The following is a 26,404-nucleotide window of genomic DNA, read 5'->3' on the forward strand; positions in this document are numbered from 1 at the left end:
AGCCAAAAGCAGATGTTCAACCGACTGAGCCACCCAGGTGTCCCAAGAGCCTGCTTTGTTTTTTAAGCTGATACTACGTTATTAAAAAACCTGCCTCCCTTTACTGGTGTCCTTGTGTTAATCTGTATCATGAAGCAAGCATCCTCCTATCCTATTAGTAGAGAATCTGTATCATGAAGCAAGCATCCTCCTATCCTATTAGTAGAGATCTAAACCAGGCCAAAAACATGCTATTTATTATGAACTATATGTTCCTGTCCCTTGCCTCCCTCCCAAGATTTTTATATTGATAACCTAACCCCCCGAAAGATGGTATTACAAGATTACGAGGTGGAGCCTCTGGGAGAGTTAGGTCATGAAAGTGGGGCCCCCATGAATGGGGTTAGTGCCCTTGTATATTTTTTTAAGATTTTACTTATTTATTCATGAAAGACAGAGGCGAGGGGGGGCGGGCAGAGACACAGGCAGAGGGAGAAGCAATGCGGGACTTGATCCCAGGTCTCCAGGATCAGGCCCTGGGCTGAAGGCGGCGCTAAACCGCTGAGCCACCCAGGCTGCCCAGTTAGTGCCCTTATAAAAGAGACCCCACAGAGCTCTCTCACCCCTTTCACCATGTGAGGACAAAGTGAGAAGGCTTTATGAACTGAGAAACAGGCCCTCACCAGCACCAAACCTGCCAGCATCTTGACCTTGGACTTCCAGCCTCCAGAACTGTGAGAAATACACATCTGTTGTTTAAGTAAACAGTCTATTATATTTTTGTTATAGCAGCCCATTGTAAGACCTAAAATTGAAAACATTCATATCCTTGGATTCATCAAAATTCCACCTCTATGGATCTACCCTATGTAAACATTTGCATAAATATATGACCTTACCGGTATACCTATAAAGAATTGAGGGGTGGCTCAGTCAGTGAAGCATCTGACTTCGGCTCAGGTCATGATCTTGGGGTCCTGAGCTAGAGCCCGATTGGGCTCCCTGCTCAGCAGGGAGCCTGCTTTTCCCTTTTTCCTCTATCCTTCCCCTACTTGTGCTCTCTCATGCTCTCTCTCAAATAAAATTTTTTTAAAAAATTGAATCACAGCAAAACGTGTGTTATGATACCACATAACATTTATTTTTTAATATTAAAGATTTTATTTGAGAGAGAGAAAGAAAGCACAAGTGGGGGGAAGGGCAGAAGGAGGAGGAGAAGCAGACTCCTCGCTGAACTCAGAGCCGGACAAGGGGCTTGATCCCAGGGCCCTAAGATCACGACCTGAGCTAAAGGAGGCAGCCAAGTGCCCCAGGATACCACACAATGTTGAAAAAGGAGGAGATTGCTGTAAAAAGAGATCTAACACAAAACAAAATGCACAATCCAAAACAGGGTGTACTATGATCTGAATCCAATCCCAAACAGTATATAGTATTTTAATAAAGATGTCAGCATCAAAAAATGCTTATGGACATGTACAACAAAGCATCAATGATCATTTTTCTTGCGATATGGGATTATGGGAGGACTTTCTGGTTAAATTTCTGAATTTTTAAGAACATGTGGGGAATCCCTGGGTGGCTCAGTGGTTCAGCGCCTGCCTTTGGCCCAGGGCGTGTGTCTGGAGTCCTGGGATCGAGTCCCGCGTCAGGCCCCCGGTATGGAGCCTGCTTCTCCCTCTGCCTGTGTCTCTGCCCCCCCCCCATGTCTATCATGAATAAAATCTTAGGAAAAAAACATGTTATTTTGTGATTAAAAAAAAAAAAAACATGTTTGGAGTGCCTGGGTGGCACAGTAAGTTAAGCGTCCAACTCTTGGTTTCAGCTGAGGTGATAATCTCAGGGTCATAAGACTAAGCCCCAGGTTGGGATCCATCTCAGTGCAGCCTGCTTAAGACTACCTCTCCCTCCTCTGTCCCACCCCGACCACACTCAAGTTCTTGATCTCCTTAAAATAAATAAATCCATAAAAAACAAAATACTAAAATAAAACAAAAATAGGTTTTTCTGTTCCATCATCTGCATCCAGGGACCCCAACACCCTAAGGACCACTTTGGTCAACGGCAGGGAGCAGACTGGGGATGGGGGTGTTAGGCCACTAGTCCAAATCACACAACACAGTGCTGCCCTCCGTATCTCAAGGCTCTGGACCAGGGCAGCTGACCATGGATGCCCATTAAGCCCACTCCCCCATCTTCCCTCTTAGACCTGCCCAGACTCCTCCCCTCCAGGGGCCAGCCAGGGCTGCAGCTCCAGCTAGCTATGCTCATCACCTTTCATCAAGATTCCTGCTAGCTGGGCAGCCCGGGTGGCTCAGCAGTTTAGCGCCGCCTTCAGCCCAGGGCATGATCCTGGAGTCCCAGGATCAAGTCCCACATCCGGCTCCCTGAAAGGAGCCTGCTTCTCCCTCTGCCTATGTCTCTGCCTCTCTCTCTGCCTCTCATTAATAAATAAATAAAATCTTCTTAAAAAAAGAAGTAATCTTATAAAAAAATTTTTTTTAAATAAAAAGAATAAAAAACATTCTGTTAGGTAACATTTATACCTGTAGAAGTTTTAACACACTTATCTAGATCACACTTCTTACTGTTACGGTAGGAAGGAGCCAGTCATCAAAACCAGTGTCTCTCTAGAACTTCCAAGTTCCCTGACCTCAAAAAAGAAGAATGGCACCTCTGCCAACTCCTAGGTTCTCACAGGACCTCCTTGGCCCATCAGCTATGCCAAGACATGTGGAGCTCATGGATCCTTTACAGAGGAGCAAGGCCCGGAGGCAGCACCCTGGCAAGCCTCTCCCCACCCCCTTACCCCTATCCTACACCTAAAAGCAGAATCACACATACTCCATTCCACAACTCTAAAGCCTGGTTTTTTAATGCTCAAAGGAGGACACCCTTATTTTCTACCCTTTCTGGCCTCAGAGACCACACAGGGAAGGAACTCTGACTGCAAAGAGCTACTTATGGGGCCTTGCCGAGTATTTCGAGAACAGCACAGTATGCACATGTGGGCAGCTGATGCCCACCCTATACAAGTGGGAACGGGTAGGCTGCACCTGGCCTGTTCAGAAAAGTCTGAACATATTCCATCAGGTGTCAACACATTAGGGAGGAAAAATGCCTAATGCTACAGCTAGTGGATGGTGCCTTACACATTCCCCCCACCCCGCCCCGCCAAACTACAGCTCCCTGGCCTCCGATCCACTGCCACATTTCTCCTGGAGACTCAGGTAGAGAGGAGTGCTCTGAGCCTAAGCAGATATCAACACCTTGGAGACAGAACCACTGTCTGCCACAGAACCCAGCCAATACTTTAAAGTCCAAGCTGAGGGATATGCTGACCACTTAGTACAACAAAACACATATTTAACAGCCAAATGAAAGCTATATTGCTGCCTTTGGTCTCCAAACAATCACATCACCACGTCACAAAATGCCTGCCTTCCACCTTAGTACCATATAAGGCCCCAAGCCCCATCCCTGAGAATGCCCTGAGACCAGCTTATCTTTCAAGCCTGGTTAGTGTGTACCTCAACATGGTGTTTACAGAACTCCACAGTTAGAAGAACCCATAAAGACCCTGAAGCCTGACCCAATCCAGAAGGCTCTGGGATACACTGCCAGACCTCAGTCCCCACTATGCTACAGGTCACAGCAGCTTCCTTTCCAGCCCCACTCCCTGACCATTTGGTCACTCGGTCCCTTATTCACAGCCTGTCTACATAACTGAAAAGCAGTGCTGCTTAAACCAAGATCAACATCAGCCAGTCAGCTTCTCTCGGATTCAGTTCTGAAATGACCTGAGGAGCCACCCCAAAAAGGTGAAGTGGTCATCACAGGATGCAAAAAGGCTGCCGGTCAAAGTAAAGGCCCTGCCAACAGTCAGGAGCACTCTCTTCGGGGATGAGGGATCCTCCTTCCAAGAGGAAGACGGAGGCACTGAGGTGTTCTATCTCGGAGAAATCCAACTTATAGGCTATACATGGAACACTGCACAAGGCTTTACAGCAGAGGCCATGCTGTGGCAGAGAGGCTGGGGCACGTAGCTGCCCTCAGCCATGGCTCACTCACCAATGACCAGCAGCACAAGGATGACAATGAGGACTACAAAGAAGGTGTTGCCATAAGTTACTACCAACTCCACCAGGCGGGACTTGAAAATCTTCTGCCATCTGTGAAGGAGACAAAAAAAAAAAAAGCTGCAGAAACATACACTTGGGACCCAGGACCCTGAGAACAGAAAGCCAGTCTTGCACTCATCTCCAATGGCTAAATATCCTGAACGGCTTCAGCTTCAAGTGTCCTCAGTTCTTCAATGTAGGACATCTGTTTGAGAGTGTGTGTGTGTGGGGGGGGGAATGCTTGGCCATATACAGAAATTCCTGTGAAACCACTCTCTTAAAAACCCTAGTAGTAAAAAGAAAACAAAACACTAGTAGTCTCTGGGGAAGGCAACAAAAATGTTCTTTTTTACTATTATTCAAGGATAATTAACATATGGCTTTCAGAGGCAGTGAAACAGAAAACTTAAACTTTTCTTTGCATTCCTCTATGTAATGTTCAAAATGCTTGCCACATACCCATTATTTCCTCAAATAATGGAGGAGTTTCTCCTCCACCACCCTGGATTATTATGAAGCTGACCCAAGACCTCCCTTTGTTTCTTTCCATAAATACTTCAGGAGGTAACTGTTAGAAAAGAACCTTTAGGAACGGTTAATGCAATCATGATGCTATCACGAAACCTCAAGAAAATGAACAAGAATCCCTCATTATCAGAGCCAGAGTCCCAAAGTCTAATTGCTGCAATTTTTTTTAACACTTGGTTCGTTTGAATTTGAACAGACAAGGTTCTGACTCTGCATTTAGTTGATAAGTAGCTTCAATCTCTCCTCGCCCTCTTCCACCTTCTTTCCCAATTGACTTTCTGCAGAAACCAGGTTGTTTTTCCCACAGAGGTGCCCAGATTGCAGCTCCAAAAAGGCCTCTGTCTCTACATTTCCTCTGAACTGTATGAAGCGCAAAGAAATTCAGATCTGGCTTTTGGCTAAAATATGTCCTAGACAATATCATATGCTTCCTATTATATCACGTCAGAGATCTATGTTTTTGTTTTAATCATTTTTAAGAGGCAGCCTGGGTCGCTCAGCAGTTTAGCGCCGCCTTCAGCCCAGGGCGTGATCCTGGGGATCCGGGATCGAGTCCCATGTCAGGCTCCCTGCATGGAGCCTGCTTCTCCCTCTGCATGTGTCTCTGCGTCTCTCTCTGTTTCTCTCATGAATAAATAAATAAAATCTTTTTAAAAATCATTTTTAAAAATATCTATAAAGATTTACCTTATTTACAATTGCCTAATTAAAATCAGAGAATGTTCTCGTATTATGTGTAATTAAACATTAATTTCCAATTAACTTTTAACAGATCCTTGCTCATTAAAAGCAATATGGCTTCATCTCTCATAGGCTGAGTAATGCTCACGAGGCTGCTACGCAGTGCCAGCGGGGCTGCTTAGAAGAACAGAGGTTACCAAATCAGCTACAACATGACCCCATAGTGCAAGTGTTCCAGATGCCATATTGCCACCCCGTTGAATCCCCGAGGGAAGGCAGAGGGTATCATTCCAAGAAAGAAACATAATCAGAGAGAGGTCTTCTCTCTTTTGGAGCATTCTGAAGGCCAGAAGGCAGTGTGCACGGGAAAGGAATTCAAAAAGATGTGACGAAGCAAAACTGTGTGGAAGGTTGGCAATAATAAATACAACCCCTGCCACCTCAACCCCAGACAGGTTCTACCTGTTTCCATCTGGCCCCAATTCCAGGGTCTTACCAACTGTGCATGCACAAGGTTTTGGGGCTCAGCAACAATCACCCTTTTGCTTGCCTGCTTGCTGCACAGACCATACCTTTTGGGAGAAATGAAGGGAATGCAGAGAAGCAGCACAGCAAAAACCTCTGCATAGAGGAAGGTGGCGACTGCAGTCCACTGCAGACTCATGCTGTTGCTAGAAGGTTTCCAACAGTGGGATGCGAGCTTGTTTCCTGACAGGACACAAAAGGGACAGAAGCTGTTGTGAGAGCTGAGCAGCCGCTGTTTACCCTCTACCCCAACACTCTACTCGGGTCTTTTTAAGCCACTGACTGAAACTGGCCTCGACTTAGCAGGGATACTTGGCCAACAGTGCTCAAAGGCCTGACAAACTCCCGTTTGCCAGGACAGAATTGCTTGCTGCCCTCCAGGATGCGCATTAAGAGCCACCTTTCCGGCGAATTCCTTTCCCGACGGAGTCCAGCAAACTCCTTACGCCTGCTTAACTGGGAAAGCGTTAATAAAGATTATATAAACGGGAGAAAATTCTCGACATCCATCAGGCACACTCCCTTCCCAGTCAGCCTCAGGGCGGCAGTGTTTCAGTAACGCACTTTCTCCAGGAGCCGCGGCGCCCCCACACCCAGCCCCAGGGAACCCCGGAGGCCCTTCCCTCCCGAGCCTTCTCGAACGGAGCCGAGAGAAAACCTCCGGCCTCCCTCTCTCGGGCGAAAGCAGGCGCTAAAAACAAAACAAAACAAAAAAACCTTCCGACGCCGCCGCTCGTCTAACTCCCGAGGCGGTGGGAGAACTCAGGGAACCTCCGAAAAGCCACAAGAGCGACTCCTACCGGGCGGGAGTCGGGGCCAAGCGCAAATGCGGGTCTCGAGTTAAGTATCTCCTGGCCCCGTCTAGAGAAAGTTCTAGAAAAAGCGGTCTCCTGAGAAACCGGAGGAACGAAGCCCTCACGGCAGCGCGGGTCGGCCACAGCCGCCCACCCGGCTCCAGGCCCCCGCGTTGCCCCCGCGCGGCCCCCGACGAGGCCCTGGCCCGCCACGCCCTCCTCCAGCCTCAGGCCGGCGGCCCGTCGCGAGGAGCTTCGCCACCGCCCCTCAGCCCCGCGGCCGGCCCCCACGCCTTCACGCCCCCAGAGCCCAACTCCGGCCGCCGCCCCGACTTCCCTCCGCCCAGCCCTGCCCCCGGACTCCCGCCTCTCCGCGCTACCCGCCGCCGCCCCCGTCGAAGGCCCGGAGGACCGGGCTGTCCGCAGAGCCCAGCCGGGCGCGCAACCACGCTCACCGAGCTCCCCACAGCCAACGCACACGCCCCGTCGCCGCCGCGGCCGCCGCTACCAACGCTCCCACACGGCCCTGGCCCCGCCCCTTCCCCCGCGGCCGGAAACCGGAAGCACCCGCCGCGCCCCGCCCCCCGCTCCCAGCCGCACCCAGGCCCCGGGGCTCCGCCCACGGCCACCTGGAGCCCCGCCCCCAAGCCGAGGCTCCAAAGCCCAGGACTGGAGGAGAAGAGACGCCTCGAGGCTGGGCGGGGACGCCTCGGGCGCGCCGGGAGCGGAGCGGGGCGGGTCCTTGGCGGGAAAGCCAGCGCGCGCTTCTCTGGCCCGCGCGGTCCTCCCACGTCTCAGTGGTCGGGGAAGGGGCGGAGCCCAGCCGGAGAGCGAGAACGGGGTGGGGCCGGCCGCGCCCGGGCTCCGCCTCCCGCCCCTCCTCCGCCTCCGCCCCTTCCCCCCGACTCGCCCCTGGGGAGGGGTGGGTGGGTGGGGATTCGGGGCGGGTGGCGAAGTCACTGTCGGCTTCAGCCAGGCTGCGGAGCGGACGGACGCGCCCGGTGCCCCGGGAAGGGGCGCCACCGGGAGAGGAGGAGGAGGAGGAGGTGGAGAGGAAGAGCCGCCCTCTCTGCCGACACCCCCTACCCCCACCCCCGAGGCTCTGCCCCCAGGGGCTGGGGGCCTGACAAGTTTCTCCACCTTGGCTGCCTGAAGAGGCCGCTACGCTGGAGGGCCCCCGAGCCCACCGCACCAGGGTCCCCAGCACCGCCCCGGTGGCCTAACGCGACAGTCTCAGGAACCACTGCAAGGTTTCCAGTTGCCTAGACAAGGAACCGGGGGTCAGAGCAACAACCCTTCCAGCCACCTGCCTCGACTTCTGCCTCAGGCACCAGTCCCAGCCCCGTGCATCCAACCCAGGTGACATGCCGGTGCTCTCCACCCCCCGGTCCTCGCGGGTGACCACGCTGAAGCGCACAGCCCTGGTCCTGGCCCTCACGGCCTATGGAGCCCACAAAATCTACCCTTTGGTGCGGCACTACCTGGCTGCAACCAGGGGCCCTCAGGTACCAGCAGGGGAGTCCACGCAGGAGGTGTCTGGGGCCACAGCGGCCAAGGCCAGCGTGAACCGGGTGTTCTTGCAGCGGCTCCTGGGACTCCTGCGGCTGCTCTTCCCCAGGACACTGTGCCGGGAAACGGGGCTGCTGGCGCTGCACTCGGCCTCCCTGGTGAGCCGGACTTTCCTGTCAGTGTACGTGGCCCGCCTGGACGGCCGGCTGGCCCGCTGCATCGTGCGCAAGGACCCGCGGGCCTTCGGCTGGCAGCTCCTGCAGTGGCTGCTCATCGCGCTCCCTGCCACCTTCATCAACAGTGCCATCCGGTACCTCGAGGGCCAGCTGGCCCTGTCTTTCCGCAGCCGTCTAGTGGCCCATGCCTACAGCCTTTACTTCTCCCAGCAGACGTACTACCGAGTCAGCAACATGGACGGGCGGCTTCGCAACCCTGACCAGTCCCTGACCGAGGATGTGGTGGCCTTTGCCGCCTCTGTGGCCCACCTGTACTCCAACCTCACCAAGCCGCTCCTGGACGTGGCGGTGACCGCCTACACCCTGCTTCGGGCGGCCCGCTCCCGTGGGGCCGGCACAGCCTGGCCCTCGGCCATTGCCGGCCTCGTTGTGTTCCTCACAGCCAACGTGCTGCGAGCCTTCTCCCCCAAGTTTGGCGAGCTGGTGGCAGAGGAGGCGCGGAGGAAGGGAGAGCTGCGCTACATGCACTCCCGAGTGGTGGCCAACTCAGAGGAGATCGCCTTCTATGGGGGCCACGAGGTGGGGCAGCTCGGGGTACTGGGCGCAGACGAGAGCCGGTGGCAGGGGGCAGGCGGGGGGCAGGCGGGGGGCAGGCGGCCACGGACAGCAGCGCTGGCGGGGGCCGAGGCCAGAGGTGTGGGTAGGCCACAGAAGACCAGCCTGGGGATGGCAGGGCCTGGGGCAGCCAGGCTTAGGCCCCAGAAATGGAGAAGCAGGAAGGCCGGGTGGGGACCGCCCGGGGCCACTTCTGCTTCCTCCCCCCCTCGGGGTGCTTATCCTGGCCTCGGGGCGGTGGAGCCTAGCGGTTCGGGGTGCGGGAGCTCCCTGCTTGCTCCGCTCCTACAGCCAGCCGGGAGGAGGCTCCTGCCATCTGGAAGCAGGGACCCGGGGGCGGGGGGGGGGGCACGGCCGGCTGCTGGGCCCCGGGCCCTTTGAAGGCCGGCATCTGGCCCAGCTGGTGGGCCCGGCAGGCCGGCGTTACGGGCATGACTCAGCCCGAGCGGGCGTTAACGAGCGGCCACAGCCCCGGCGGTGCTGGGCGCCCGGGGTCAGAGCCTCCCCCGCCCGCGCCCGCAGGCGGCCTGGCTACCTGCTCGGCTGCCTCCCCAGGCCCGCCCGGCCCAGGCCGCCGCCGCGGCGGGACGCACTTCCTGCCCGCCGGCGGCCACCCTGCCCCCCGCGCGGCCGCCCTTCCGCCCGGGTCCCAGGCGCGCAGCTCCCCAGCAGGCCGGCCGGGAGCCTGGCGCTGGGAAAGGTTACTCGGGGCCAGTGCTCCCTTTATCTCGCCTCGCCCCTCCCCTTCCTCGTGCCTGGGGTTGCAGCTGCCTCGGGCCCTGCTCTCTGCGACTCCGGTTTCGGTTCCCGAGGGCTTCTGGAGGGAAGGGCACGAGGCACAACGGTATAGCCGCCTCCTGGAGGAGGCCCGTGTGTGTCCTTCCCGGCTCAGGTGGCCTCTTGTCGCCCGACCTCGTCCCGTTGGCTGCACGTTGGGCAGGGGCCGTGATTTTTTTTCTTAAAGGCTTGTCCCTAAACTGTGCACAGCGGGCATCCCAGGTGTAGGGCTGGGCTCCAGGTTGGGGGAAAATGCCTGGTCTGCAGCTACAACCCGGGTCTCGTCTCCCGCATGCTGGACTGCAGGGCCTTGGCGGTCAGCCACGGCCTTGGGTGAGGCGCTTGGCACTTTACCCGCAGCTACATTGTCAGCCCCGGCTGGCGCTCCTGCCAGCTCCCAGCACGAGCCTGGATTGCCAGGGTGCTCGGAGAAGGCGTGCTCACTTCAGGAACCGGGATTGGACTCGATGCAAAGCCAATCAGTGTGCCAGACCTGGCTGGTAGGGGCAGGAGGGCCCCGGCGTGTGTCCACAGCCTGTCTCTTTCCACCTCGGCTCAAGGGCTGGAAAGTGGTGTGGGGTGATGGGCCCTCGTGGGTGCGTCAGGTGCCTTCACTGAGCAGGCACGTGGCTCACCCCAGTTCCACCAGCTGATGTCCCTATGGACACTGGCCCAGGCTCCATTCAACAGGTTAGGGCAGAGGTGACTGGCTGGCTGGCGGGCGGACATCACAGTGTCCTGTTCTCACTGAGCTCCCTGAAGGAGGCCGAGTTAGATTTCATTCGCGTACACACGTACACACAAACTGCCGCTGGCTGGAGAACAAGGTGAACCTTTCTCAGCAAATCAAAGCACCAAAGCAGGTTTATGAGAACCTGGTTCTCTGCTGATGGCTCCGCCAGGATGGTGCAAAGTCACGCCTCTTGCTGCCTCCAAGTCCTCCAAGTGGTGTGAGCTCGGGCAGGTCCCTTTGGCTCTTGGGCTTCGTCGTCCCACAGTCCAGTGGACGTGAGAGCACACACGCTGTGGCGTGTGATGAGAGCCAAGTGGAGAGTCAGGTGCGGAAGTACTCAGCAACGGAGACGGTGCCAGGCTGGGCAGCTGGGCTCAGCCGGGGGTGAGAGGCGGGGCTGGGGCACAGACCCCTGTAAGGAGCCTAGAAAGCCACCACTGAATGGCCGCCTTGCCATGACCAGTTCCAGACCCCTCTGGTCTGCCTTCCGTTCCCTTCACCGCTCTCTTCTCCAGACCCTGCGGGAGCCCCTTTCCCCGGCTGTGCAAGCGACCTGGGGTCGCAGGTGGTGGCCCCTGCGGCAATGGGGAGGGAAGGGCGGCACCGGCGGAGGAGCCTGCCCTTCAGCTTTCTGGGGGGACAATACGGTGTCGGGTCTTCATCCAGGGGAACCTTGGGCAGGTTGGGGCAGTGGGGCCCAAGGAGATGGGGAGACTCTGGAACTGAGTTCCTCAAACCCAAGTACCGCCTGTTGCTTTCCCGTGCCGCCCTCAGCTTAGTTAGGGTTAGCACCCCCCTCCCCGCCAGCAGTTGCCCAGAGATGCCCCAAAGCTGCGCGGGGCAAAACAGGGGTGTGGTAAGCATGCCAGCTAGACAGGTGGTGGAAAGAAAGGATGGGGCCATGGGCCTCGGAAGGTGGGGGTGGGGAGGCCCTTCTTGGTGGCGACCGAACCCTGGTACTATGACGTCAGGCAGTCCCGAAGTTCGAAACCGGCCCCTGTGAATAGGGCCCAGTCGTAACCCCCTACCCTTGCCCTTGTCGTGGCCACCAAATGGCATAGCGTGTCCGAGCGGTGCTTGGAGACTCTGGTGGTGCCCGTGGGCCTTACCAGGAGGCCGCCCGGCCTCCCTCTCCCGCCCTCCGCAGGTGGAGCTCGCTCTGCTGCAGCACTCGTACCAGGACCTGGCCTCGCAGATTAACCTTATCCTGCTGGAACGCCTGTGGTACATCATGCTGGAGCAGTTCCTCATGAAGTACGTGTGGAGCGCCTCGGGCCTGCTCATGGTGGCCGTCCCCATAATCACTGCCACGGGCTACTCGGAGTCAGGTGAGAGCCGCGGCGTCCCAGGGGGCCGGGCCGCGAACCCTAGCCTGTCCTCCCGGGCTGGGGAGGCCCCGGAGCTTGGCTGACCTGCCTGCCCTTTCTGCTAGGCCCGCGCCCCTGCCGGGGTCCCGGAGCTCCTGGTTGCCTTCTGCTCGGCCTGTCTCCCCTCTCCGCCATTCCACGCCCCGTGGCACCGCGCCGCTGAGCCTGGGGACTGTGACTCAGGGAGCCCCTGTGTCCCTTTCTCAGACGCACGCACCCTCGCCCACCTGGTCCTGGCCTCGGCTCGCCGCCACCTGGGAGTGGAAGGAGGGGGAATCAGCTTCGGCTCCTTCGTCGCTTGGGCCCTGGCTTTCCTGTGCCTAAAACAACTCTCGTGGGTTGCCGCGGGTATAGACGGGCGTGGACCTCGGCCCTAAGGCCTGCGGTGGGGGTGAGGAGAGACCGGAAAGCCTACCTTGCTTGTCACTCTAGCTCTTGGGTCATCAGGATTCCCCTTTGTCCCTCTGCTGGCAGTCTTTTGGTGGCCGCCCTCTGAAAGGTTAACACGCGCTAACTGCGAGCTCCTCCTCCACCCAGCCTTTAGAATCTTCTAGCTCAGGGCCCCGCCATGCCCATGTGTGATGTAGCCCGGGGTCAAGTTTGCCTTCCTGTTGTTTTTACGCTTTGCTTCTTGCTTGATTGGGTCAATGTGTGTTTAAATTCAGCCCTCTGGTCACCGATTTCTTTGCTCGCTGGTCCTTTCCCACAGCCCAGTTACCTTCTTCCAGAGGGACGTCTTCTAGAAGTTTTTCCCCCCCACAAAGCTTTTGTTATGGAAACATTGAGATTGTTCTGTTGTCTGAAAACATCTTTATTTTACTCTTTTCCTAGACTAACGTTTAGTTGGGTGTGGGAGTTGGGGGGACGATTACTATCTCTGCCCCTTGACAATATTCCATTGTCCCTGTTGGACAGTCTGCATTGTCTCTCTGGTTACTTCTGGACTTTCCTCCCTGGCATCCTGCAGCTTCCCTGTGAAGTATTTACCTGTAGGCTTCTGTTTATCCTGCTTGGGATTTGTTGTATGGCTTTCGGATATTCAGGGTGTCCTGTCATTCTGGAAAATTCTCAGCTGTGATCTTTTCAAATATGGCCTTGGTCTCCTTCTTTTACTCTTTTCTTCTCACTGACTCCGTTGCGACTCCTCACCACTTTGCCGTATGAATTCGGGGCCGTCCCCACAGATCTTTTATGCTCACTTGTCCATCCGTTTTTTCTTTTGCTGCATCTGATTTGAAATTTTTTGAAATTTCAGTGACTATTTCTATAAGTTCTTTTTGCTTCTTGTTCACACAGAAATTTGAAAACAGACATCTTTTTTTTTCAAATAGGAATTTCTTTTTTTTTTTTTTTTTTTTTAGATTTTTTTATTTATTCGTGAGAGACTCAGAGAGAGAGAGGCAGAGACACAGGCAGAGGGAGAAGCAGGCCCCGTGCGGGGAGCCCGATGCGGGGAGCCCGATGCGGGACTCGATCCCGGGACCCCGGGATCAGGCCCTGGGCTGAAGGCAGATGCTCAACCACTGACCCCCCCCAGGCGTCCCTCAAATAGGAATTTCAAACTGTTTTCGTAGATGTCTGATTCTCTCAATTCTTGGACTGCTCCTTTTTTACGCTCCATGGTGTCTGTCCAGCTTGGGGATTCTTGGGCGTGTAAACCAGCTTTATTTTCCACCGGCTGCTGTTCACTCACAGTGGATCATTTCCCCGTGGGTGTTGCTACCAGACTTCCGTGGGAACCCTGCGTGGCCTAACTGGGGGGTCATTCCCCAGCAAGGTGTGTACTTGCTTTTTTGTTCAGGCCACACACACCTGCCTGCCAGGGTAATTAACCACTTGGAGGCCCTTTCGCCTTAGCTTCTCGGCTTGGGGAGGAGGGGCTCGTGACCTTGGCAGCGGTATTAATTTGAACTCCAGACACATAATTACATATTCTTAGGGGAGACCTTTTGTTTGGTGCACCCAGAGCCCCAGCTATGCAAGAGAGACTTCCCTGTCTTCTCCCATCTCTGGAGATTTCACGGGAGCACCCGAATACTGGCTCCTCTTTGTGCTCCTGGAAATTTCCTTGCTTCCCTTGGAGCACAGCTCTGCTTGAAAAGGTGTTATACTTTGGGGCGCCTGGCTGGCTCCATTGCTGGAGTGGGCGACTCTTGATCTCAGGGTTGTGAGTTGGAGCCCCACGTTGGGTGTAGAGCTTACTTAAAAAGAATAAATAGGGACGCCTGGGGGGGCTCAGTGGTTGAGCACCTGCCTTCGGCTCAGGGCATGATCCCGGGGTCCTGGGATCGAGTTCCACATTGGGCTCCTTGTGGGGAACCTGCTTCTCCTGTGTGTCTGCCTCTCTCTCTCTCTCCATCTCTCATGAATAAATAAATAAAATCTTGAAAAAAAAAGAATAAACAAAACCTATTGTAAAAAATTTTTTAAAGATGTGTTCTTTCATGCAGTTTGGTAGTAAGAGGGTTTTCAATTGCATATAAGAGAGAGAGAGCCTGACTTGTTTCAGAACCAGAAGTCTGATTCTCTCCCTATTTGTGTCTCTACCCTGGGGCTTCTGGACCCTCTGCTACCTGTCCGCCCCTGGGTGACCCCCAAGAGGAAGGCTCTAACTGGAGGGGGATATTACTTTCGGCTGCAAAGGCCTTACATGAGGGTGGTGGCCTTGATTTAGGCACAGGTGCCGGGCCCAGTCAGCACCCCTGGCCTGGAGCATGGGAATCCATCCCAAGGACACCGACCTGTGGTTTCTGCAAGGGAGCGCCTGCAGCCCCCTTCCTCTGTAGCTGTCCCTGGGCCCCAGACCCCTGTCTGGTCCCCAGGCTCCTTCCTGACTACTGCCGTCCTACTGGCCTCCTCGTTGTTCCCCTGAAGCAGGGCTCTGCCGGGAACGCTCTCTCCTCTGGGGACCCACCGCCCCGCCGCCCTCTTCTCCTTCCCCGCTCGCCCGTTGCTCTCCCACCGCCGACCACACTGTCTATTCCACTTCTCTATTTGGTTTGTCGTCACTCTTGTCACGTTAGGCTATGCGTGCTCACTGGGGGCGGGGATTTTTGTCTGTTTTGTCCTTGCCGTGTCCCCAGGACCCGGTGGCCAGTGAGGGCTCCGAGGGCCTCCTCCAGGAGGCTGGGGGCCCTGGGGATCTACGGGAGGAGTTAGACACTTACCAAATGCGGGAAATTCAGATCCCTTTGGCCTGCCGGGGCTGCAAGGCCAGAGGGCCCAGAGGGAGGATGGCCTTACCGTGAACGGCTGCCTGGTGTCCTGCCCCGGGGCTCTGGTCTTAGCTGCCTGAGCCTCTGAGGAAGCCCACAGAGGGCAGTCGGTGCTGTCTCCGGGGAGGTGCCCGCTGTGGCCAGGACGCCCCCAGCAACGGCGAACCGTTTCTCTTTCTGTGCAGCACTGTCCGGCTTTTAGGATGTCTGGGGAGGACAGCTTATGTCCCCCCTGCCTGTTGGGGGCTATGACCCTGGGGGCACAGTGGGAAGGCAGGCCCAGGGCCATAAACTGTCAGGATTAACCCCCACCCGTGTCTTGTTCCTTGGATTGCTGGGCCAGGCCCAAGAAAAGGCAATGCGAGGCAGTCAGGCCGTCCATCCCGTGCCTTTTCCACCCTGTACTGCCCTGAGGCCACCCCACCTCTGCCTTCCCACCTTCCCACCCCACCTCTGCCTTCCCACCTTCCCACCCCACCTCTGCCGTCATATTTCTAAGGCTTCCACCTTGAATTGACATATTGACATATGCCCCCACCCCGGATAGAGTCCTTGGGCCCATCATGGGAAATTCCTTCCCACCACTTCAGCCCCAGGAGCCTCAGCTTCCCCTGGATACCCCAGTGAGCACTGCTCACTCTCCCACACCCCAGGACGCTCAGAGTCAGCCTTCCCCTTGCTCCCCATCACCATTTCCAGAACATTCCTTGTGTAAAAGCCCTGCCCACTCAGGAGCTCTAAGGGTCAAGGGAATCAAGGCCACTGACAGAAGAGGATTAAAGGGAGCAACCACGGAGTCTAGACTGAACTAGAAAAGCAAGTCGAGACAGAAACAGGCTCCCAGGGAGAAATAGGGGCGTCGAGGATGGCCATTCTCACGAGGGCCACAGAATACAGTGTCGAGGCATGAGATGAGGGAGAAACGAGGTCCAAAAGGGACACACATGTTGGAAAGACTCGGGGGGACGACGGCTCTGGGTGTTGGATGATGGGGTGCAGGTGTGGCCCCGAGAGGGGCTGCCATCCTTAGCATAAGACACAGAGCGAGGGCACTTTAGGGAAAAGGAGCTGGTTGTGCCAAAAAAGAAAGGCAAATGCTTACGGCTCATCTTCTGATCCAGATTATTCGGATGTAATTAACATACCGTACAATTCAGCCTTTTAAAGTGTACAATTAAGTGGTTTTTAATATATTCAGGAAATTGTGCAACCATCACCACTAAATCCACAACATCATCATCACCCCAAAAAGAAACCCTGGACTCATTAGCAGTCACTCTCCAGCACTCCCCAGCCCCCTGCACCCACTCATCTTTCTCTTGCTGTGGATTTGCCTCTCGTGGACATTTCACATGAATAGAATCACACAATCTGTGGCCTTCTGTGTCGGCCTTCTTTCACTCAGCATCACATTTTCAAGGTTCATCCACATTGTAGGGTGAATCAGCACCTCCTTTTTATGGCCGAATAATCGTCCATTATTTACGCGTACCGCAGTTTGTTCGTTCACTGGTGGACATTCGGGTCGTTTATACGTTTTGATGATTACGAGCACTACTGCCATCACCATTTGTGTACAGGTTTTGGTGTGAACGCGTGTTTTTGTGTCTCGTGGATGCATGCCCGGGAGGAGAGTTGTTGGGTTCCGTGGGAAGTCTACGTTGAACTTTTGGAGGACCTGCCTGGCTGGTTTGCACGCAGCTGCACCATCCTACATCCCCACCAGCCATCCCAGTAGGCGTGGGGCGGTATCTCCCCGTGGCTTCGATTTCTATTTCCCTGATGACTAATAATGTTGAGCATCTTTTCACGTGCTTCTTAGCCATTTGTAGATCTCAGAATACAGTAGAATCATCTGTTGAGATCCTTTGCCCACGGTTTCATCGGGTTCTCTTTGTTGTTGAGTGGAAAAGGTTCCTTACGGTATTCTGGATCCGAGATCTTCTCGGATATGTGATTTGCAGATAGTCTTCTCCCAGTCTATAGGCTGCTGTCTTTTCACTTTCCGGATGGTTCCCTTTGGTGCCCCCGAAAGTTTTATTTATTTTTTATTTATTTATTAGAGAGAGACAGAGACAGAGAGACAGAGGGAGAAGCAGGGTCCACGCAAGGAGCCTGATGTAGGACTCAATCCCGGGTCTCCAGGATCACGCCCTGGGCTGAAGGCAGCACTAAACCACTGAGCCACCGGGGCTGCCCAAAGTTTTATTTTTTATTAATTTTTTTAAAGATTTTATTTATATATTCATGAGAGACACAGAGAGAGACAGAGAGAGGCAGAGACACAGGCAGAGGGAGAAGCAGGCTCCCTTTGGGGAGCCCGATGTGGGACTCGATCCCGGGACCCCAGGGTCACGCCCTGAGCCAAAGGCAGGTGCTCAACCAGAGACACCCAGGCGTCCCAACCCCAAAAGTTTTAATTTTGATGAAGCTCATTGATCTGTTTTTCTTTTGTTGCCTGTGCTTTTGGCATCATGTTTAAGGAGCCATATGTTAGTTTTGGGGGTGTGTGAAGCAGGGGTCATCCTTTTGCAAGTGGATACCCGGTTGTCCCAGCACCATCTGCTGGAGAGACTTTTCTTTTCCCCAGGGGGTCAGTTTTGCTTTCCCACAGTCCCCTCCTTTCCCCTGTGCCCCATAGACTCAGAGGCAGTGAAGAAGGCAGCCTTGGAGATGAGGGAGGAGGAGCTCGTGAGCGAGCGCACGGAGGCCTTCACCATTGCCCGCAACCTCCTCACAGCTGCTGCGGATGCCATCGAGCGGATCATGTCATCCTACAAGGAGGTACCCCCCAGCCCAGCACCGCCCCCTGCCATGCCTCCCACCGCTCCCCCAGCTGGCAGTGTCTGAGCCAGGTCACCATCCCCGCAGGTGACAGAGCTGGCCGGCTACACAGCCCGAGTACACGAGATGTTCCAGGTATTTGAAGATGTCCAGCACTGCCGTTTCAAGAGGCCCGGGGAGCTGGAGGACACTCAGGCAGGGCCCGGGGCTGTGGTGAGGTCTGGTGTCCACGTAGAGGGGCCCCTGCAGATCCGAGGTAAGGGCGCGCTCCCCACGGACACCCCCACCCGGAGGGCAGGATCTTTGAGCTGTGTCCCAGGGAGGGCTTCCGGGGCCTGCCGTGACCCCCGTCACCTTCTTTCCCCGAGTGGTAGCTGCTAGTCATCCCTCTCACTTGCCAGCTCCTTCCCGGTGCTCTGGCCAGAGATTTCTCTTGTTTCTCTTCGCAAAAGAGGGAGATGCAGTCCCTGAGTAGAAGGGATCACTCTCCCATGTGGGCAGCAAGCGAAAGTTCGAGACTACAGCAGGGGCCGGGTACTGTGGAAGAGGGGCCCAAACGTCAAAGCTGCCATTAAAATAGTGCCAGGAGCAGAGGGTTTTACAGAGCAAAGGTGGACTCCGTGCCTCAGGTTCCAGAAGCCAGAGAAGTGACATTGCCCCTCCCCTGTCCAGAGGAGAGCACCACATGCTGGTTGGGGGCAGGCTTCCGGAAGACCCATATTCCCAAGGGTCCCCGGACCACACACTGGCATGCCGTTAGCGGTGGAGTGGCACGTGGAACCCACCAGAAGGCAGAGGGAGTGCTGCTGCTCCCTCTATTCCTTCATTGCGTTCTCTCTCCAGGCCAAGTGGTAGATGTGGAACAGGGAATTATCTGTGAGAACATCCCCATCATCACGCCCACGGGAGAGGTGGTGGTGGCCAGCCTCAATATCAGGGTAGGTCAAGTGGGGGACGGGGTGGGGGGTCGCCTGACCCAGGAGTGCTGGCCTGGCTGGGCTCAGCTATGGGGCCCTGGGCCTAACCTTCTGTAGCTGCAAGCCCCAACCCTCGGTGTCTGGCTTATTGGGCCTGGATGTGTTGTCATTACCCAGATCTACTTGGCTAGTGGGCTAAGGTCAAGGTGAGATGCCAACGTGTCTCTGACTGTTGATTCTATCGCAGCAGAGTCATAAAAGTGACTAGCGACTACTAGGAGGAGCCAAGGGGCACCCAGGGGCTCCTGGCCCTGGCCCTATGTTGCCATCCCCCCCCCCCGCCCCCATCCCCGAGAAGCCCAGGACTTGGGCGCTCTGCTTCAACTGTAACTATGGTGAAATAGATTCCTCCAGTGACCTGGGCTTAGGGTCCCCTCCGTCTGCTTTAAGGAGCCTCCAGCGTGGGTGTGTGCTGGGTACAGCCTGGCCCGGCGGGAGGGCTCCCAGCCACTGCAGAGGCTGTCTGCAGAAAGGAAGCCCCGGAGGCCAACACCCACCAGTCTCCGGCGTCCCTAGTTGAAGCTTCCGACATGGTCGGGGCCTGATAGAAGGAGAGGCCTGGGGTTGGGGCGGTCCGTGTAAGCAGTGAGAGGGAATCGTTCCTTCCTTCCTGGGCTGGGCACTGGGAAGCAGACGTAAGTTGGACGGGCACTGCCTTCAGGGAGGCCCCACGCCGGGTCCCCTAAAGTAGTGCCAAGGTCCCAGTGAGCTGCGCGGGATCCCGTGGGGGCCGCGGGAAGGATGGTCCTATCCCCGAGGTGAGCAGAGGTCACAGGAAGCTGCACGGGGGCTCGGGGAGGTGGGCAGCATGAGGAAGAAGGCCTCCCCCAGAGGCAGGCAGTGGTGGCAGGAGCGGGGAGCCGAGGGGCCGCAGCTGGGTGGCCTGGAGCCGGGGCCCGGCGGGGAGGACCTGGGGAGAGGCGAGTGGAGGGTCAGCGGCTGCTGGGGCCAGTGGGGGCTCCTTGCCCTGGTCTGCCGAGAGGGGCCCCGAGAGCCGCTTGGAGGCTGGGCACGTTCCGTTACCCCGAGCGGCACAGGACGGTGGCGTGATCCCCGTCGCCCCTGGCCGTGCTCACTCTTGGGGTGTGACAGGGAGCCACCAATGGCTGGTTTATCCAAGGCAAACGATTTCCCTGCAGGCCCAGCGGCAGCCAAGTAGGCAAAGACCAGGGGCCCTGGCTCTCCAGGGTGCAGCTGGTTAGGGAGCAAGGCCAGGTGAGGAGGGGTGTCTGGACGGAGGAGCCGGGGTGCGGGGCGAGGCGGAAGCTGGGCTCGGGGGCTGGGAGATGCCGGGAACAGACGGGAGCAGTTCCCGGTCATGATGGGCCAGGCCGTGGGGCAGGTCGGCCGAGGAGGGAGAGGCCCGGGGAAGAGGACCAGGGAGGCCGCCGGGGCGCCACGGTGGGGGGGGAGCCAGGCCTGAGGCACTGGCCCTTGCGCATCCACCATGGAGGAGGGGGGCCCAGCACCCCCCCCCGCCCCAGGGCATTTATAATTTGACAAAGGATCACAAAGTGATGGGCTCGGACAGCAGAAGCGCTTCGCTCCCAGTCTGCTCCCGGCCGCTCCCAGTCCGGGTGCCATACTGGCCATCAGTGGTGTTCCCAGAAGCCTCACCTCGGTCTCGGCCTCCTCGTCACGTGGCCTGCTCCCCGTGTGCACGTCTCCGTGTCCAAAAGTCCCCTTTTGCTAAGGACACCGGTGACAGCGGATGAGGGGCCCACCCCACTCCAGGATGAGCTCATCTAAATTTAACTGACTGCATTTGCAAGGACTCTTTTTCCGAATAAGGTCACGTTCTGAGGTCTCGGGGGTTAGGACCATAACACACGCGTCTGGGGGCGATCCCGCTCAATCCACAACACTGCCACTCGGACCTGGCGAGGGGGGGAGCTGTGGCCTCAGTGCCCTGCCGCCTGACCCCTTCCTTCCTGCACACTCCGCCCAAGCTCGGCTGGCCTTTCTCCTACGGGAGGCATCTCCCTAAGGCCAGTGGGCACCGTGTAGTGGGCTAACTGGAGAGCCCGAGGCCCTTCACGCTGAGCGCAGGGGTCACAGCGGCCTCCGGCCAGCGCCCTAGCACCCGCGGGGGCAGTGAGAGGCCCAGGGGGAAGGGGGACTAGCCAGGCATTAGGAACAGAGTGGGGGGTTATCACTGTCCACCCAGAACTCGAAAGAAAGCCCCTGGCCCGGGCCCGGGCCTCCCGGGAGAGCAAGTCTGCCTGGGAAGCCAAGACACTGGGAGTCCTGGTGAGCTGGGACGGCGGGCAAGAGGGTGCCGCTGACCTCCTGGGGCCTTCCTCACGCTGGCCCCCTGCTCTCTGGTGCATGGCAGGGGCTTAGGGATCAGGCCCGGACCCCAAACAGGCGTCTGGCTAGGGCTCTGGCTGCCACACCTCATCCTTCATGCCCTGCTGTCCGACACCAAGACCCCGAGAATGGCCTGCCTACCAGCCTGGGCACGGCCCCGGATGGGGGCCCCGGGGGAGGGGACGGAGGCCCGTGCAGCCCCCTCCCCCCCCGCCAGGTACCAGCACCGCTGCCTCCGCAGGTGGAAGAAGGCATGCACCTGCTCATCACGGGCCCCAACGGCTGCGGCAAGAGTTCTCTGTTCCGGATCCTCGGCGGTCTCTGGCCCACTTACGGCGGCGTGCTGTACAAGCCCCCGCCCCAGCGCATGTTCTACATCCCTCAGAGGTGAGGGGAGGTCCCGCCGCTCCGCCCCTACCCCTTCACCCGTGGGACCTGCCACCCAGGAGCAGCAGAGCGGGGGGCATCGGGAGAGCTCAGCGAGGTCGTGGCCCCGGAGTCGGAGGGGCCATGGTGCCTCCACCTGCCGTCGGGCCGTGGCCTACTCACCTGGCAACTTGGTAGCTGGGGGGGGGGGGTGTGCACGCGCAGGAGGGGGGTGCGAGGCATCTGTGCACGTGTGCTGTACGGTGTGGGGGTGTGGGGGTGCACATTGTGAGCGTGCGTGCAGGGGGCTTGTGAGCACTGCCCGGGTCGCTTAGCAGCGGGGGTCGGCCCTGCCCCCAGCAACCAGGGCCGGTGACAGGGCCCCGCTGACGCACAGGGCAGCCCTGCCCCGGGTAGACACGCAGCCTTCCCACAGGCCCTACATGTCCGTGGGCTCCTTGCGGGACCAGGTGATCTACCCAGACTCCGTGGAGGACATGCGCAGGAAAGGCTACTCGGAGCAGCACTTGGAAGCCATCCTGGACATCGTGCACCTGAACCACATCCTGCAGCGGGAAGGAGGTAGGGAGGCGGCGGCGCGTCTCACCTGGCAGCGCCACGGAGCGAGCCCTCAACATTGCCCTTTGTCCCAACACTCAGGTGAAGGGCCTGCTGCTGCTCCCCCCCGCCACCCCCGCCCCGGCCCCGGAGGGACACGGCCCCGCCGTCCAGGAGTCCAAAGTGCTAGGAGCCCTGGAAGCCCCACCCACCAGTGTGGACCTGAGTCCCCGAGGCAGGGGAGGCATCCAGCGGGCGCGCTCGCTTTCGGCCCAGGACACCCTCTCCAGGCTCTGGGGCTCATGGCAGGGAGGGCCCAGTGGGCCCAGCGGGGAGCCCGGGCTTTCCCTGACAGTGAAGGAAGCCTTTGGAAGCTTCTAGGCAGGGACGTGACAGGTCAGTGTCACATTTCAGCAAGAGGACGGACGCTGGGCATGAGCAGGGCAGCTGGGGATTGGGTGAGCACGAGGTGTGTGTGCAGAGGACCCCCGGCGTGGGAGGCAGGACAGAGCCCTGGAGGTGCCAGCCCCTGGGTAGGAGCCCGCGGCAGTGCAGGGACAGCCTGGTAGCCGGAGAAGGCACTGCTCGAGGGCCTACCGGGCTTGTCTGCAAATACCCATGGTGCCCAGAGGGCAGGAGGCGAGGAGGGTGGCCCAGCCGCAGGGGAGAAACCAAGGTGGGGCTGGGCCCAGTTTCCTCTGGGAAATCTGACAAGTGGGGTCCCACCCCTGCCTCCATCCCTTAAGGGGCGCTTGACCTTACTTAAGCAGTGACCTGGGCCCCTGACTCTTCCTCCCGAGAAGGGCAGGTACCGGTCCCTCTCTCAGCACCAGCAGTAAACGCCACCGTGAGCCCCATCAGGGCTCAGAGCAGGCCTGCAGGGAACCGCAGGTGATTCCCGAGGCTCCTGCCCGGGTGTCGTCCCCCGTGTCACAAAGACGGCTGGCCCGAGCTGGGGCACTGGGTGGCGCCGCCCCTCGCGGGCCTCCCCTGGGTGCCGTGGACCCCCGGGCTTCATCCCCAGCTTCCCTCTGTCTTTCATGTTCCAGCCGCCCCGCACCTGGGAGCGCACCCCTCCTCCTGTCTTCCGGGGGCCCCCCCGGGCTGTTAGCACTGAGTTCGGCTGCGAGTAGCAGAACCCGCCCCCCAACAGGGGCTCAGATGGGTCGCAGGTTTATCTTACCGCGACACAGACGTCCTGAGGGAAGCAGGCGCATCCCCAGCCGTGTGAGGGCCCCTCGGGTCACTCAGCGGTGTGTGGCCTCCATTCCCAAGGTCACCTCCTGGTGCAAGACGGGTGCTCCAGCCATCACGTCACATCCCAGGCCGCGGGATGGAGAAAGGGGCAGCGTGGGGGAAAGGGCCAGGGGTACCCGCCCTGTGTCTTTGAGAGAAAGTTCCAGAAGCTGACACGTGTAACACGCTTACACCCCACTGGCCAGAGTTCAGTCACATGGTCACACGTCACCTCCAGACAAGCTACCGAGGAGAGTGTTCTGTGGGTGGCCACACGGCCTGACAAAACTTCTAGGCCCGTGGGAGGCAGAGTGGAGGTAGGACACGAGGACTCACTTCTGCTCAGACTTGCTGAGGCCCTGGCACCCGGCGATGACACCAGCAGCCGGTCCCTGCGGGTGAGAAGCCTTCTGGAGAGACCCCTGCGGCATCCCTGGGACTGGGCCACCGCTGGAAGCGCTGGCTGGCCCTCAGCACCGCGCCCGCCGCGTCCTGCGTGCATCCTGCAAGCGTCGGCCAGGGCGGCTGCGACACGGGGCCCCGGTGGCCGAGCACCTGCCACGTAGCCCCTCCAGGGCCGCGGCCGGAAGCGCAGGGGTCTCCGGGCTGAGATCGAGACCGTGCCGGGCCTGGGTCCCTGGCTCGCGGGCGGCGGTCCTCGCCCTGCGTCTGCCCGTGGCCACCCTCTGGGGGTCCAGAGGGCCCCGTGACGTCAGGAGGCAGGTCCGTGGGATCCGGGCGCAGCCCCCCGACCTCGGACAGCGGGCCCCTTGGGAAGGCCGTGGCTCCCAGGAGGCCCTGGGGCATGGGGGTCCCACATGTCTTGGAGGGGACATGATGCTGTCCCCAAGTCTTTTTTGACTGTTCAAGTGTCACCTGCAGATGGATAAGCATCTGGGCCACACGAGCCCCGTATCCCACGGTCACTAGCATCTTCGGCCCCTCCCACTGTCCCTGGGTCAGGGACAGCCCCTGCGGAATTGAACAGAAGCCCCTTGTCCTTGCCTAGGCTGGGAGGCCGTGTGCGACTGGAAGGACGTGCTGTCGGGGGGCGAGAAGCAGAGAATCGGCATGGCCCGCATGTTCTACCACAGGTGAGCTGGGCTGTCGGGGGGCAGCGGGGCTCCCTCGGGCGCCCAGCCCGCAGCGGGCACCAGGGGCAGCGTGGGGTGTCCAGGGGCCCGGGCAGGGCAGCCAGGTGGGGGGTGCCCCGAGGAGGCCTCACCGTAGCCCCAAGAAGCGGGATCCGGTAGGCCGAGCGGGGTGCCCACCGTGTGGCGGCGGGGGAGGCCGAGGCTTGGAAGGACCCCACAGCCTGGCGCCTTCGACCCCACCCCAAGGCCCAAGTACGCGCTTCTGGATGAGTGCACCAGCGCCGTGAGCATCGACGTGGAAGGCAAGATCTTCCAGGCGGCCAAGGACGCTGGCATTGCCCTGCTTTCCATCACCCACCGGCCCTCCCTCTGGTAGGTGCCCTCCCTCCCCGCCCGCGTTCGCTCTCACATGCGCGCCCACGCCTTGGCAGCTGGGGAGAGACCCGCCAAGTGTCTCCTGCTGAACAGCCCCTGCCCCCGTCCCTCTGCCGGCCCAGGAAGTACCACACGCACTTGCTCCAGTTTGACGGGGAGGGCGGCTGGAAGTTCGAGAAGCTGGACTCTGCCGCCCGCCTGAGCCTGACGGAGGAGAAGCAGCGGCTGGAGCAGCAGCTGGCGGGCATCCCCAAGATGCAGCGGCGCCTCCAGGAGCTCTGCCAAATCCTGGGCCAAGGCTCCGGGGTCCTCCAGGGTGCCGTCCCCCCCTGAGCCCTGCAGTCACGCGAAGGAAACAGCGGCACTTGCCCGCCGACCCCTGCACCCAGCCCTGCCGCGGGCCCACCCTGCATGCCTCTCCCTCCCAGGCCTCCTGGCCACAGGCCTGCCCCGCTTCGAGGACTGCCGGCAAAACCACGTGCCTGTCCCCGGGCCCCCTCCCCTGGCCGGGCCAGGTGGTCCTGCCTTCTCTCCTGGGGGCGGGGGTGGAGATGAGCCCCCCACTCGCACCGCCAGCCAGTCCGTGCAGAGCCTTGCGTTTCTGGGGCCCTGCTCTCCTGACGCCACGGTCCCCCCAGCGCCCTCCTCTTCAGTCCCTTGGAGACCCCACGGGCCATCCACTGCTACCGCCCGGATGGCCCAGCGAGGCTCCCGTCCCCCGGGACACCCTTCCTGCCATAGAAGCAGCCAGACAGGGCCCCTCGCGTGTACCCCTTCTCCCTGCCGGTTGTCTCTAAGAGCCCTCGGGAGGAAGGATTGCACAACATTTCTGAGCAAGCGCTGGTAAGAATGTAGCCCCTGCTCCTGTTGGCCCCTGGCCTTCTTTCCTTCTACAAGCTAATTTACTGGAGTCCCGTCGGGAGCCATCTCGATTGCCAACACAAGCACCCTGCCAGCCATTGAGCCAGCCCCCGGTGGCCTGTTGCCCCACCAGCGTACACTGCCAGCCACCTCCCGGGGTGGGGTGGGGGGCACAGGCCAACTGAACGGGGAAACAGGGGCTGGGGCTGCCGGGCATGAGGGCACCTGTGTGCCCAGCTCAGTGCCAAAGAGGGGTCAGCCAGGGGAGCTGTCTCTGCAGAGCCGGCCCCCACCCAAGAGGGAGACCCCACCACAGCCACCGCATGTGCCTTTCCAGGTCCTCTGCCCTCTGGCCGGGGAGCATCCCTCAATCCCTCAGTAAAAGCCTCCCACAGAAAGTGCAGTCCTGCCTCCTGGCCTGTTTCTCTGGCGGGGCTTGTGGGGCAGACGGGGAGGAGCATGAGGTTGCCTGGGGTGGAAGGAGGCACTGCCACCCCTGCCCCCACGCAAAGACACAGCTCAGCATATTCTCCAGCTGACTCGGTGGGGAGGTAGATTTAGCAACATCTCACAAAAATATTGGCTGAGCACAAACAGGACTCTGGAGCAATCGTGGGCCAGGTGCTGGGGTGGAGCGGAGAGGACGCTTGCCCGGTCCCTGCAGGAGGAGCTTCTGGAAAGATGCTGTGGGAAAAGCCGTGAGCTGCAAAGTGGGCTGGGGGGCTGCAGGGCAGGCACAGAGCGGGAGGAGGGCTGCAGTGAAGAAGTGGTCCTAGACCTTCTAGGGAGAGGGAACACTCGTAGGGACGCCCAGAGGTGCATG

General features: G+C 58.8%; 2 protein-coding genes and 1 long non-coding RNA gene across 8 annotated transcripts in view; 1 reads left to right on the forward strand and 2 right to left on the reverse strand.

Annotated features, from left to right (window-relative positions):
* BCAP31 (B cell receptor associated protein 31) overlaps positions 1–12,346 on the reverse strand; it is a 34,853-nt gene extending 22,507 nt beyond the window's left edge. Inside the window, exons 1-3 of one of the 6 annotated variants that reach the window (XM_025460620.3) lie at positions 12,221–12,346; positions 5,882–6,017; positions 4,051–4,151 (exon numbers count right to left, since the gene is read on the reverse strand). In XM_025460620.3, the coding sequence (XP_025316405.1) occupies positions 4,051–4,151; positions 5,882–5,973 (193 nt within the window). In that variant the 5' untranslated portion in view covers positions 5,974–6,017; positions 12,221–12,346. Of the gene's footprint in view, positions 1–4,050; positions 4,152–5,881; positions 6,044–6,117; positions 6,287–7,008; positions 7,233–9,463; positions 9,532–12,220 lie in introns of those variants that run through there. The other 5 variants (XM_035711432.2, XM_025460618.2, XM_025460619.3 and 2 more) reach the window with 5 other exon arrangements.
* ABCD1 (ATP binding cassette subfamily D member 1) lies at positions 7,571–25,984 on the forward strand. Its single transcript, XM_025460617.3, has 10 exons — positions 7,571–8,892; positions 11,586–11,766; positions 17,662–17,804; positions 17,892–18,060; positions 18,648–18,742; positions 21,333–21,478; positions 21,894–22,039; positions 24,261–24,345; positions 24,592–24,717; positions 24,843–25,984. Exons 1-10 carry the CDS (start codon positions 7,993–7,995, stop codon positions 25,051–25,053), a joined length of 2,202 nt encoding a protein of 733 aa, XP_025316402.1. The 5' UTR covers positions 7,571–7,992; the 3' UTR covers positions 25,054–25,984.
* LOC125754609 (uncharacterized) lies at positions 16,180–21,336 on the reverse strand. Its single transcript, XR_007409305.1, has 2 exons — positions 19,805–21,336; positions 16,180–19,691 (listed from the first exon to the last, which is right to left on the reverse strand). It is a non-coding gene; the product is annotated as an uncharacterized LOC125754609 (long non-coding RNA).
* Positions 25,985–26,404: the final 420 nt, after the last annotated feature.

The sequence above is a fragment of the Canis lupus genome, chromosome X (genome assembly GCF_003254725.2).
Source record: "Canis lupus dingo isolate Sandy chromosome X, ASM325472v2, whole genome shotgun sequence".
NCBI lineage: Eukaryota > Metazoa > Chordata > Mammalia > Carnivora > Canidae > Canis > Canis lupus.

Excerpts from the sequence above, each read along its gene's own strand:
- ABCD1 (XM_025460617.3), top strand. The coding sequence starts at position 7,993 with ATGCCGGTGCTCTCCACCCCCCGGTCCTCGCGGGTGACCACGCTGAAG. Across the intron at positions 8,893-11,585 it reads CCTTCTATGGGGGCCACGAG|GTGGAGCTCGCTCTGCTGCA; the intron begins GTGGGGCAGCTC and ends CGCCCTCCGCAG. Across the intron at positions 18,061-18,647 it reads GGGGCCCCTGCAGATCCGAG|GCCAAGTGGTAGATGTGGAA; the intron begins GTAAGGGCGCGC and ends TTCTCTCTCCAG.